A 12,908-nucleotide genomic window follows, 5' to 3' on the forward strand; every position below is an offset into this window, starting at 1 on the left:
CGCTGGACTAATAATCCAGAGATCCAGGGGAACGATCTGGGAACTCAGATTCGAATCCCACCACTGCAGGTGACGGAATTTGAACTTCATAAAATATCTGGAATTAAAAGATGACCAAGAAACCATGGTCGATTGTTGTAAAAACCCATCTGGCTCACTAATGTCCTTTAGGGAAGGAAATCTGCCGTCCTTACCCATTCTGGCCGACAGCAGCGTGGTTGACTCTTAATTGCCCCCTCAAGGGCAATTAGGGATGGGCAATAAATGTTGGCACAGCCTGTGACACCCACATCCCATGAACAAATTTAAAAAACACCCTTCTCTGCCCCTTCTCAAAGATTGGCATCAATCGGGTTGGTTAACTGCACAGGGTTTGTTTTTTTTATAATTTAAAGTACCCAATCCTTTTTGTCCCCAATTAATTCAGCGTGGCCAATCCATCAAGCCTGCACATCAATGGGTTGTGGGGATGAGACCCACGCAGACACGGGGAGAATGTGTAAACTCCACACAGACAGCGACCTGGGGGGGATTAACGACACAAGGTGGCTTTTGCTCCACAAAATTAGACATCAAAGAAGTGTTTCTTTTTCATTAAACTGTTCAGCACATTCAGCCACACGGTGATCAAAATTGCCTCATGACACAATTACACCAGGGTCCACAGCACTTAAACTGGCCACCCACAGTCAGCCCATTATCCAGAAGAAGCTCTGCGACAGTCGCGCTCTCTCTATTCCGCTTGCACCTCGACGCGGCCGGAATCAATGTATTCATGGGGAGGTTCACTACTGTGGTTAGGGAGGGTTCAACCTAAAAGCTGTAGGGCACAGGGAAGTAGAAAATGAGGAATAAGGTGCACGAAGGAGTGAATGTGTTGGACTTGAGAAGAAAATGCCGCCAGATTAGACAGGAGCAGACTAAGCAGGGGCCAACACAAAGGTGCACGCATGTGAATGCAAAAAGTACGGTAAATAAGGTTGGTGAGTTGCAAGCATAATATGGGAATGTGGTGCCGTGCCAAAGAAACAGTGAGGTCCGGCTGCTTATTACACAATACAGAAAATGTTCAGAAACGATAGGGAAGCAGCGAGGGTGGGGTGGCAGTACTAATGAGGGAGGACATTATAATGTCAGAAAGAGGGGATGTCCTGGAGTTGGCAAAGACAGAATCCAATTCACCCAACAAGCACGTCTTTTGGGACTTGTGGGGGGGGGGGAGGGAGAACCAGAGCACCCGGAGTAAACTCACACAGACATGGGGAGAACTCCGCACAGACAGTGACCCAAGCCGGGCGCTGTGAAGCAACAGTGCTAACCACTGTGTCAGTATGCCGCCCATTTAAACATCAAACTGAGAAATAACGTGGAGGAAATGGAACTACATTCAGCTGACGACACGAGCAGAGGAAGGCGCACTGCAAAAGAGGAGGCAGCTGACACAGGAATGCAAGAGAGCAATTCTACCCGGCAAAATCGCCAATGCAAGGCTCATTCGATTATGGATGTCAGCAGAATGGCTACTTTGAAAACAACCAGAAAATGTTCAAATAAATCATGCACATCGCTTCCCCCCCCCCAAAAAAGATTTCTTATCACTGCACAATAATCATGTGCATACCGACCGGGCAGTGGCGCCTGGGCCAATGGGAGGCTGCAGAGGCTCTGCTGGGTGAGGGTGGGGGCGTTCCTCAACATTACTGAGCAGCGTGTCAGGGGTGGGCTCGGTAAGCGGCAGGGGTCGAGAGCAAATGCTCAACGCCACCCCCCCCACCGCGCTAGTGCTGTAAAAACAAAAGGACACGTCTTGCTTGCCTCAGCCTCCCTCGACAGGAGGGCCTCGGAATATCTGCTGCCTCATTCTCGTCCGCACTCAAGGCAGAAGATTGGACGAAGATGGAGTGCTTCCTTTCCAAGTAGGAGCGGAGTCGCAGTCCGACTTGCAGCTCCACTGAAGCTATGGGCCATTTGCATGAAGCACCTTCATGTTCTACGTATTAGCACGGTAGCATAGCGGTTAGCACAATGGCTTCACAGCTCCAGGGTCCCAGGTTCAATTCCGGCTTGGGTCACTGTCTGTGCGGAATCTGCACATCCTCCCCGTGTGCGCGTGGGTTTCCTCCGGGTGCTCCAGTTTCTTCCCACAGTCCAAAGATGTGCAGGTTAGGTGGATTGGCCATGCTAAATTGACCATAGTGTTGGGTGGGGTTACTGGGTTATGGGGATAGGGTGGAGGTGTTGACCTTGGATAGGGTGCTCTTTCCAAGAGCCGGTGCAGACTCGATGGGCCAAATGGCCTCCTTCTGCACTGTAAAATTCTATGATCTATATAGGATTATAATTTAGATGGAGAGATTCTTGATTAATAATCCATTGGAATAAGGGACGTTTAGACAAAATAAAAAAGCCCAACAAGTACTGGAGTAGAGGTGATGTGATACGGGTACATAGAACATAGAACATAGAACGATACAGCGCAGTACAGGCCCTTCGGCCCTCGATGTTGCACCGACATGGAAAAAAAAACTAAAGGCCATCTAACCTACACTATGCCCTTATCATCCATATGCTTATCCAATAAATTTTTAAATGCCCTCAATGTCGGCGAGTTCACTACTGTTGCAGGTAGGGCATTCCACGGCCTCACCACTCTTTGCGTAAAAAACCCAGCTCTGACCTCTGTCCTATATCTATTACCCCTCAATTTAAGGCTATGTCCCCTCGTGCTAGCCACCTCCATCCGCGGGAGAAGGCTCTCGCTGTCCACCCTATCTAACCCTCTGATCATTTTGTATGCCTCTATTAAGTCACCTCTTAACCTTCTTCTCTCTAACGAAAACAACCTCAAGTCCATCAGCCTTTCCTCATAAGATTTTCCCTCCATACCAGGCAACATCCTGGTAAATCTCCTCTGCACCCGTTCCAAAGCTTCCACGTCCTTCCTATAATGAGGCGACCAGAACTGTACGCAATACTCCAAATGCGGCCGTACCAGAGTTTGGTACAGCTGCATCATGACCTCATGGCTCCGGAACTCAATCCCTCTACCAATAAAGGCCAACACACCATAGGCCTTCTTCACAACCCTATCAACCTGGGTGGCAACTTTCAGGGATCTATGTACATGGACACCGAGATCCCTCTGCTCATCCACACTACCAAGAATTTTACCATTAGCCAAATATTCCGCATTTCTGTTATTCTTTCCAAAGTGAATCACCTCACACTTCTCCACATTAAACTCCATTTGCCACCTCTCAGCCCAGCTCTGCAGCTTATCTATGTCCCTCTGTAACCTGCAACATCCTTCCGCACTGTCTACAACTCCACCGACTTTAGTGTCGTCTGCAAATTTACTCACCCATCCTTCTGCGCCCTCCTCTAGGTCATTTATAAAAATGACAAACAGCAACGGCCCCAGAACAGATCCTTGTGGTACGCCACTCGTAACTGAACTCCATTCTGAACATTTCCCATCAACTACCACTCTCTGTCTTCTTTCAACTAGCCAATTTCTGATCCACATCTCTAAATCACCCTCAATCCCCAGCCTCCGTATTTTCTGCAATAGCCGACCGTGGGGAACCTTATCAAACGCTTTACTGAAATCCATATACACCACATCAACTGCTCTACCCTCGTCTACCTGTTCAGTCACCTTCTCAAAGAACTCGATAAGGTTTGTGAGGCATGACCTACCCTTCACAAAACCATGCTGACTATCCCTAATCATATTATTCCTATCTAGATGATTATAAATCGTATCTTTTATAATCCTCTCCAAGACTTTACCCACCACAGACGTTAGGCTCACCGGCCTATAGTTACCGGGGTTATCTCTACTCCCCTTCTTGAACAAAGGGACCACATTTGCTATCCTCCAGTCCTCTGGCACTATTCCTGTAGCTAATGATGACCTAAAAATCAAAGCCAAAGGCTCAGCAATCTCTTCCCTGGCTTCCCAGAGAATCCTAGGATAAATCCCATCCGGCCCCGGGGACTTATCTATTTTCACCTTGTCCAGAATTGCCAACACTTCTTCCCTACGCACCTCAATGCCATCTATTCTAATAGCCTGGGTCTCAGCATTCTCCTCCACAATATTATCTTTTTCTTGAGTGAATACTGACGAAAAGTATTCATTTAGTATCTCGCTTATCTCCTCAGCCTCCACACACAACTTCCCACCACTGTCCTTGACTGGCCCTACTCTTACCCTAGTCATTCTTTTATTCCTGACATACCTATAGAAAGCTTTTGGGTTTTCCTTGATCCTACCTGCCAAAGACTTCTCATGTCCCCTCCTTGCTCGTCTCAGCTCTCTCTTTAGATCCTTCCTCGCTTCCTTGTAACTATCAAGCGCCCCAACTGAAACTTCACGCCTCATCTTCACATAGGCCTCCTTCTTCCTCTTAACAAGAGATTCCACTTCTTTGGTAAACCACGGTTCCCTCGCTCGACCCCTTCCTCCCTGCCTGACTGGTACGTACTTATCAAGAACATGCAATAGCTGTTCCTTGAACAAGCTCCACATATCCAGTGTGCCCAACCCTTGCAGCCTACTTCTCCAACCAACACATCCTAAGTCATGTCTAATGGCATCATAATTGCCCTTCCCCCAGCTATAACTCTTGCTCTGCGGGGTATACTTATCCCTTTCCATCACTAACGTAAAGGTCACCGAATTGTGGTCACTGTCTCCAAAGTGTTCACCTACCTCCAGATCTAACACCTGGCCTGGTTCATTACCCAAAACCAAATCCAAAGTGGCCTCACCTCTTGTTGGCCTGTCAACATATTGTGTCAGAAAACCCTCCTGCACACATTGTACAAAGAACGACCCATCCAATGTACTCGAAATAGTACAATGGTATGTTATCACAATCGTTACCAGATGTCAGCTCAGGTCAAACACTTTCACCTCAAAGTCATGGGTTTTAACGTGGTTAGCACTGTGGCTTCACAGCACCAGGGTCCCGGGTTCGATTCCCGCCTTGGGTCACTGTCTGTGCGGAGTCTGCACCTTCTCCCCGTGTCTATGTGGGTTTCCTCCGGGTGCTCCGCTTTCCTCCCACGTCCCGAAAGACGTGCTTGTTAGGTAATTTGGGCATTCTGAATTCTCCCTGTGTACCCGAACAGGCGCCGGAATGTGGCGACTCGGGGCTTTTCACAGTAACTTCATTGCAGTGTTAATGTAAGCCTACTTGTGACAATACAGATTATTCATTTTCCTCACTGTGGTCGTCTTCTTCAGTGTTCACACTTCTAGTATGGAGTGTCGCTTAATGGAACAGTTGGTTGGTGAACCTTCCCTGACCCATGCTTCAATCGAGTCAGATTTCCAACTTAAGACACGGGATCGCAGAATGTGCCCCTGCAGGCAAGTGACTTTCTACATAACTGCATTGCCACATTTCCAATATTTCCCCACTTCTAAACATTGAGAATCTGGGGAAAGCTTTTGCTGGCTCAGGAATTCCCGTTTCCCCCTGATTTCCTGCCAGAAAGCTGGCAGCCAGGTACCAGAGCACCAGTCAGCCCGCTCTATAGGATGGAAACGTTCCAGAGCGCGGGGGAGGATTCCGTCTGCTCTGCCCCTTCCAGCGTCTCAGGTCAGACATCAGAAATATATCGTGGCAGGGCTGGCAAAGGGAATTAATTCTCATCACGACACGGCTGCACGCACTTGGGGAGTTGCATCCGCCCCGGTACTATGCACAATTTCCGAATCTCCAACCTACGGCCGGAACGCATCGCGCAGCGCACCTCAAACCTACCCTCTGTACGATCATTGTCCCGTCTCCGTAGGAATTGCCGGATGGTTCGACCGCGGAAGTCTCGTCATCGTCGTGCACAACCATTGTGTTTATGCTGTCCGTGTCACCGTCCTTGTTACGGCTCGGCCTAAAGAACAAAGCCCAAAACAAGAGTGAATCAACGACGGTGCAACTTCCTTTCAGTAGCGTTGGGGTCACCGATTAAGCTTCATCACTGCTTTCAAGGCACGGAACCCAACTGCAGTAAAGGAGCAGCCACTTTTACAAAGGTAGGGTGCTCATCGATCAGGGGAAAATCTCTGGCTTCAGGCATGTCTACTGTTCTCCACCGTACAGTTTATTCTTTCAAAGGGCTATCAATTGCCCTCTAAGGGCAGTTGAGAGTGAACTGCATGAGTGAGCCAGATGGGGATTCACAAAAATCGATGATTGTTTCACGGTAACTGTTAGGGAGACTAGCTTCATATTCCAGATTATTTTTTTTTGATTTATTAAATTAAGTATAAAATCCCCCGGCTGCCATGATGGGAGATGAAGCCGTGGGCATTAGCCTGGGCCTCTGGATTACTGACCCAGTGACCTTACCTGTACGCCATGGGGTGGTGGGGAATCTGAACTCACTGCTTGAAAGGGTGGCAGAGACATTTGAGAAGTCAGATGAGCATTTGAAACGCCAGTTTACAAGGCTACATTCTTCCCACAAACCAAGACAACTTCTAGAGAAGCGCTGGGAAACTGGATTAGAATAGATTGGTGCTTGGTGGCTGGCATGTACGCAAGACCATAAGACACAGGAGCAGAATTAGGCCACTCGGCCCATCGAGTCTGCTCCGCCATTCAATCATGGCTGATATAGAACATAGAACAGTACAGCACAGAACAGGCCCTTCGGCCCTCGATGTTGTGCAGAGCAAAGATCACCCGACTTAAACCCACGTAACCCAACAATCCCCCCATTAACCTTACACTACGGGTAATTTAGCATGGCCAATCCACCTAACCCGCACATCTTTGGACTGTGGGAGGAAACCAGAGCACCCGGAGGAAACCCACGCACACACGGGGAGGACGTGCAGACTCCACACAGACAGTGACCCAGCCGGGAATCGAACCTGGGACCCTGGAGCTGTGAAGCATTGATACTAACCACCATGCTACCGTGAGGCCCCTGTTTCTCATCCCCATTCTCCTGCCTTCACCCCATAACCCCTGATCTGCTTATCAATCAAGAACCTATCTAAAGACACTCAGTGATTCGGTCTCCACAAAAATTTGGCAAAGATTTCCACAGATTCGCCACCCTCTGGCTGAAGAAATTCCTCCTCATCTCTGTATTATCCCTTCAGCCCGAGGCTGTGTCCTCTGGTTCTAGTTTCTCCTGCTAGTGGAAACATCCTCTCCATGTCCACTCTATCCAGGCCTCGCAGAATCCTGTAAGTTTCAATAAGATCCCCCCGTCATCCTTCTGAACTCCAACGAGTACAGACCCAGAGTCCTCAATCGTTCCTCATACAAGCTCTTCATTCCAGAAATCATTCTTGGAAAGGGCCTTTTTTTGTGCGATTAAACATTGACTCTATAACTCCCCACCATGTGCTAGTAAACGTACATGTTGTCCCTGGGGTTGGATACACCTGACCATGCTTGTATTGGAAGAATAGCTACTTAATTGGGGCAATGGATGGGCCGAATAGACCTTGATGCCAGGGAGGAATTTGGGCTGGATAATGAAAGCCTAACGTAGGTTATTCACTTAATTCACACCCAACGCTCGCTTCTACGCACACTTATTGCCCTATCACTGTTCCAGCAAACTCGACGGTACTAATTGAGTGAGAGAGCCACTTTGGTTCGGGCAACATGAACTACCTACCCTGACCGGGAACCATCAGAGCTGGACAGATTCTCGTCTGGGTGGTCATTTTCTCCTTCCTCCTCTTCATCATCACTGCTGCCAGAATCTTCGCTCGAGGAAGAGTAGTCCATCACTTTAACTGGTGGTTTGGGCAGCTCGTCTGTCCGGATCTCTTTCGCCAAGTTCAGCATATCCTTTAGAAACACATCAAACTCTTACGATTTGGCAGTTAAAACAGCAAAAACCCATGCAAACCGCAACGCCGGTAAGGGAGCCCATTCTTTCCACAAACCAAGACAGCTGCTCGAGGTTTACACACATTTTAAGATGGAGGGTTTGTTGCTGTGAATAAGCCAAGCCAAAAAAAAAGCACAATTGTGCAAATCCATAAATTGCCAACAGAATAACTCAAAACTAAGCTTAATGCAGAAATTATATTTTCGCTCTCGCGAACCCTTAGTCAAAATGACAAGAAATATTCCAGTGCCAAGAGCATTGTTGTGTGTGTACATCGCCCGTCTGGTTGTTTCTTGGACCCCACCTAGTAGCTATGCACAGTTACTCATTCCAATGCGAACGGATTCAATGTTCATAAACATCCACCCAAAGGGATCCCTTTCGCAGTATCCAATTCGATCTGAAATCCAGGAATACATGCCCCCACTGCTCAATCTGTGCATTCAGCATACTGATCGATCGTGTTCAGGAAGAATTTCCTCATGTCCATGAACCTATCTGTCCTCCTCATACTCTCGATTTGATTTCAGTATCCTCGATATGCCTTTTCCCATTCGCGAACCATTCTCATGTGCCCTGGAGGACCATCTTTTAGCTAGCTCCTTTCGAAAGGCCCACATTTTCCACTGTTTTGGATCCAGAATTGGGAAAAGGTGGCAGGACTGGGGTTTACGTGCAGGTGAGTGTGGCTAATTGGACAGCTCTCTCAAAGAGCTTTTGGTTCAATTCTTGTCACGCTGCCTCACAACCAAGATCTTTGACACTACGTGATCACGAGTGAGGCCTTTCCAGGCACTGCCTCCAATGCTCAGGAAGTCCCCCTGCGTCACGGAGATCAGAAGTGGACGCGGCATTCAAGTTGCAGTCTGGCCAGAGAACTGGAGAGTTTAATCTTTTTCCTCAACCAATATCTGCCCACCTTGGTTTCCCTCGTCGCTTCCCCGCATTGACCAGACACACCGAACGGGGCCCCCGGGTCTCTTCCACCGTTACCCTGAGCTAATTTAACTCCATTGGCTAGTGATCGATGTGTGCAGGTGAAGAGGTTTCAACCAACGTGCAAAGCTGGAAGTCAAGTCAGGCTCAACGTGGGACGAACATAATCCAACGTACACAAATCTCCAAGGACAAAACAAGCTGACAGCGTAATACAGAATGACACTAACCTCACCTATTGCTCTCTTATAGCTCTGAGGGTTTGCACATTTTGGGAGGCAAGAAGGCAGAAGGTGACAAGTTATTTAAAAGCAAATAGAGATCACATGAAATTAATTCAAATACAATATCGCAACCATAACATTCTCAAAGTCATACGTGCAAAACAAAGAGAAGGGCAGGTCAGTTTCAGGGGAGAATTAAAAATCAAATTCATAGTTCCAGGATACATGGAATGTCTCAATGGGTTCTTTTACGTCAACTGAGAGATTGGCACTGCTGGTTTTAATTCCACGCCGCCACTTCATTAGGAAAGCAGACTGAAAGCATTGATTTAATTAAGTGAAACTGCTCGAGACTGAAAACCTGCGGGTTTGGCCAGGTACTGAGCGTGCCAGATGCTGCCCCGCGGGGTTGGAAGGGAGGGAGAGTTGGCAGGCAATGGCAGCGCCAGGATTGCCTTTACCAGCTGTGAACAAAGTCATTCTGGGAGCAATTCACCTGTGAGAATTTGATGAAAAGAAAAAGCGAAAGGTTTTTTGGGGGGGATAAAAGGACGTCTGCAAGTACAGAGGGGCGGGCGTTGCCTGGTAATGGATCTTGCACACTCGGGTGCTAAAGTACTGGGCTCAGCTGTATCTGCTGTGGTGCAAGTTTCCCGTCACTGGCAAGAATGATGAATAACTCAGCCGCACAAACTAGGGACGTCCCGAGTGAATTCCCCATCTCAGACAGCGAGGGACATCATCATTTGTTAAGACATGCTGGGGGGGAGAAAGGGAATTATCAGCCACTATTCCATTTCCTGACCTAGTCCAGATTTGGGGCCAGGGAGAGTTGTGTAATGTCCACCATCACTACCTGCATCCACATTACACACAGACACACGGAGCGCTCATTAAACAAGGACATTCAACTGGGCTCGGCCAGGGTCTGGATATTGGCCAAACACGAGAAAATGCTGGAAATGTGGGAGCGGCCACCCAGTATCTGGGACAATTAATTAGGATCCTTCATCGAAGCACGCCAAAGCTTTCAAATTCTGCTTCCGGCTGTACATGTCCAGTGCCTTCCACTTTGCTTTTTATTCTTTAGACAATTGGTCGGCAAGTCTGCAGCACAGGGAGTTAATCACTGCACTGGAAAACATCACCATGCCATTGTGAACAAAGGCTGGGAGCCAAAGTGTAGAGAGTGAAAGGTGTGCAAAAGATCATCAATACTACACAGCTTCAAAGGACCTGGAAGTGTGCGCAGTCAGTATCTGGAGTGAAAATTGCCCAGTTTAACAGCATTCAGCTATGTTTTGCGCCGCTGGACAGGCCAAGATCCCCCGGCTCTTAGATTTAGATTCAGCTCTTGGGGCTAAAGGGATCAAGGGATATGGGGGGTGGGGGGAAGGCGGGATCAGGGTGTTGAACTTGATGCTCAGCCACGGTCATAATGAATGGCGGAGCAGGCAAAAGGGCCGAATGGCTGCCTCCTGCTACTACTTTCAACGTCTGTCTTTTCAGAGCACAGGCTTGCTGGGTTACGGGGAGCAGTGGGATGATTTTCACCATGCAGTGACAGTGCTGGGTTACGGGGAGCAGTGGGATGGATGATTTTCACCAGGCAGTGACAGTGCTGGGTTACGGGGAGCAGTGGGATGGATGATTTTCACCAGGCAGTGACAGTGCTGGGTTACGGGGAGTAGTGGGATGGATGATTTTCACCATGCAGTGACAGTGCTGGGTTATGGGAGCAGTGGGATGATTTTCACCAGGCAGTGACAGTGCTGGGTTATGGGAGCAGTGGGATGATTTTCACCATGCAGTGACAGTGCTGGGTTATGGGAGCAGTGGGATGGATGATTTTCACCATGCAGTGACAGTGCTGGGTTACGGGGAGCAGTAGGATGGATGATTTTCACCAGGCAGTGACAGTGCTGGGTTACGGGGAGCAGTAGGATGGATGATTTTCACCATGCAGTGACAGTGCTGGGTTATGGGAGCAGTAGGATGGATGATTTTCACCAGGCAGTGACAGTGCTGGGTTACGAGGAGCAGTGGGATGGATGATTTTCCCCAGGCAGTGACAGTGCTGGGTTATGGGAGCAGTGGGATGGATGATTTTCACCATGCAGTGACAATGCTGGGTTACGGGGAGTAGTGGGATGGATGATTTTCACCAGGCAGTGACAGTGCTGGGTTACGGGGAGCAGTGGGATGGATGATTTTCACCAGGCAGTGACAGTGCTGGGTTATGGGAGCAGTGGGATGGATGATTTTCACCATGCAGTGACAGTGCTGGGTTACGGGGAGCAGTAGGATGGATGATTTTCGCCAGGCAGTGACAGTGCTGGGTAACGGGGAGCAGTGGGATGGATGATTTTCACCAGGCAGTGACAGTGCTGGGTTACGGGGAGCAGTGGGATGGATGATTTTCACCAGGCAGTGACAGTGCTGGGTTATGGGAGCATTGGGATGATTTTCACCAGGCAGTGACAGTGCTGGGTTATGGGAGCAGTGGGATGATTTTCACCAGGCAGTGACAGTGCTGGGTTACGGGGAGCAGTGGGATGATTTTCACCATGCAGTGACAGTGCTGGGTTACGGGGAGCAGTGGGATGGATGATTTTCACCATGCAGTGACAGTGCTGGGTTACGGGGAGCAGTGGGATGGATGATTTTCACCAGGCAGTGACAGTGCTGGGTTACGGGGAGCAGTGGGATGGATGATTTTCACCAGGCAGTGACAGTGCTGGGTTATGGGAGCAGTGGGATGGATGATTTTCACCATGCAGTGACAGTGCTGGGTTACGGGGAGCAGTGGGATGGATGATTTTCACCATGCAGTGACAGTGCTGGGTTATGGGAGCAGTGGGATGATTTTCACCATGCTGTGACAGTGCTGGGTTACGGGGAGCAGTGGGATGGATGATTTTCACCATGCTGTGACAGTGCTGGGTTATGGGAGCAGTGGGATGGATGATTTTCACCATGCAGTGACAGTGCTGGGTTATGGGAGCAGTGGGATGATTTTCACCATGCAGTGACAGTGCTGGGTTATGGGAGCAGTGGGATGGATGATTTTCACCATGCAGTGACAGTGCTGGGTTACGGGGAGCAGTGGGATGGATGATTTTCACCAGGCAGTGACAGTGCTGGGTTACGGGGAGCAGTGTGATGATTTTCACCAGGCAGTGACAGTGCTGGGTTACGGGGAGCAGTGGGATGGATGATTTTCACCAGGCAGTGACAGTGCTGGGTTACGGGGAGCAGTGGGATGGATGATTTTCCCCATGCAGCGACAGTGCTGGGTTATGGGAGCAGTGGGATGGATGATTTTCACCATGCAGTGACAGTGCTGGGTTATGGGAGCAGTGGGATGGATGATTTTCACCAGGCAGTGACAGTGCTGGGTTACGGGGAGCAGTGGGATGATTTTCACCATGCAGTGACAGTGCTGGGTTACGGGGAGCAGTGGGATGGATGATTTTCACCATGCAGTGACAGTGCTGGGTTACGGGGAGCAGTGGGATGGATGATTTTCACCATGCAGTGACAGTGCTGGGTTACGGGGAGCAGTGGGATGGATGATTTTCACCAGGCAGTGACAGTGCTGGGTTACGGGGAGCAGTGGGGTGGATGATTTTCACCATGCAGTGACAGTGCTGGGTTATGGGGAGCAGTGGGATGGATGATTTTCACCAGGCAGTGACAGTGCTGGGTTACGGGGAGCAGTGGGGTGGATGATTTTCACCATGCAGTGACAGTGCTGGGTTACAGGGAGCAGTGGGATGGATGATTTTCACCAGGCAGTGACAGTGCTGGGTTATGGGAGCAGTGGGATGGATGATTTTCCCCATGCAGTGACAGTGCTGGGTTATGGGAGCAGTGGGA

General features: G+C 49.2%; 1 protein-coding gene across 1 annotated transcript in view; it reads right to left on the reverse strand.

The window, feature by feature from the left end:
* Positions 1-12,908, reverse strand: part of LOC119958374 (misshapen-like kinase 1) — a 189,500-nt gene that overhangs the window by 32,649 nt on the left and 143,943 nt on the right. Inside the window, exons 18-20 of the mRNA XM_038786859.1 lie at positions 9,036-9,059; positions 7,651-7,826; positions 5,778-5,904 (exon numbers count right to left, since the gene is read on the reverse strand). Coding sequence (XP_038642787.1) covers positions 5,778-5,904; positions 7,651-7,826; positions 9,036-9,059 — 327 coding nt within the window. The remainder of the gene's footprint in view (positions 1-5,777; positions 5,905-7,650; positions 7,827-9,035; positions 9,060-12,908) is intronic.

The sequence above is a fragment of the Scyliorhinus canicula genome, chromosome 29 (assembly GCF_902713615.1).
Source record: "Scyliorhinus canicula chromosome 29, sScyCan1.1, whole genome shotgun sequence".
NCBI lineage: Eukaryota > Metazoa > Chordata > Chondrichthyes > Carcharhiniformes > Scyliorhinidae > Scyliorhinus > Scyliorhinus canicula.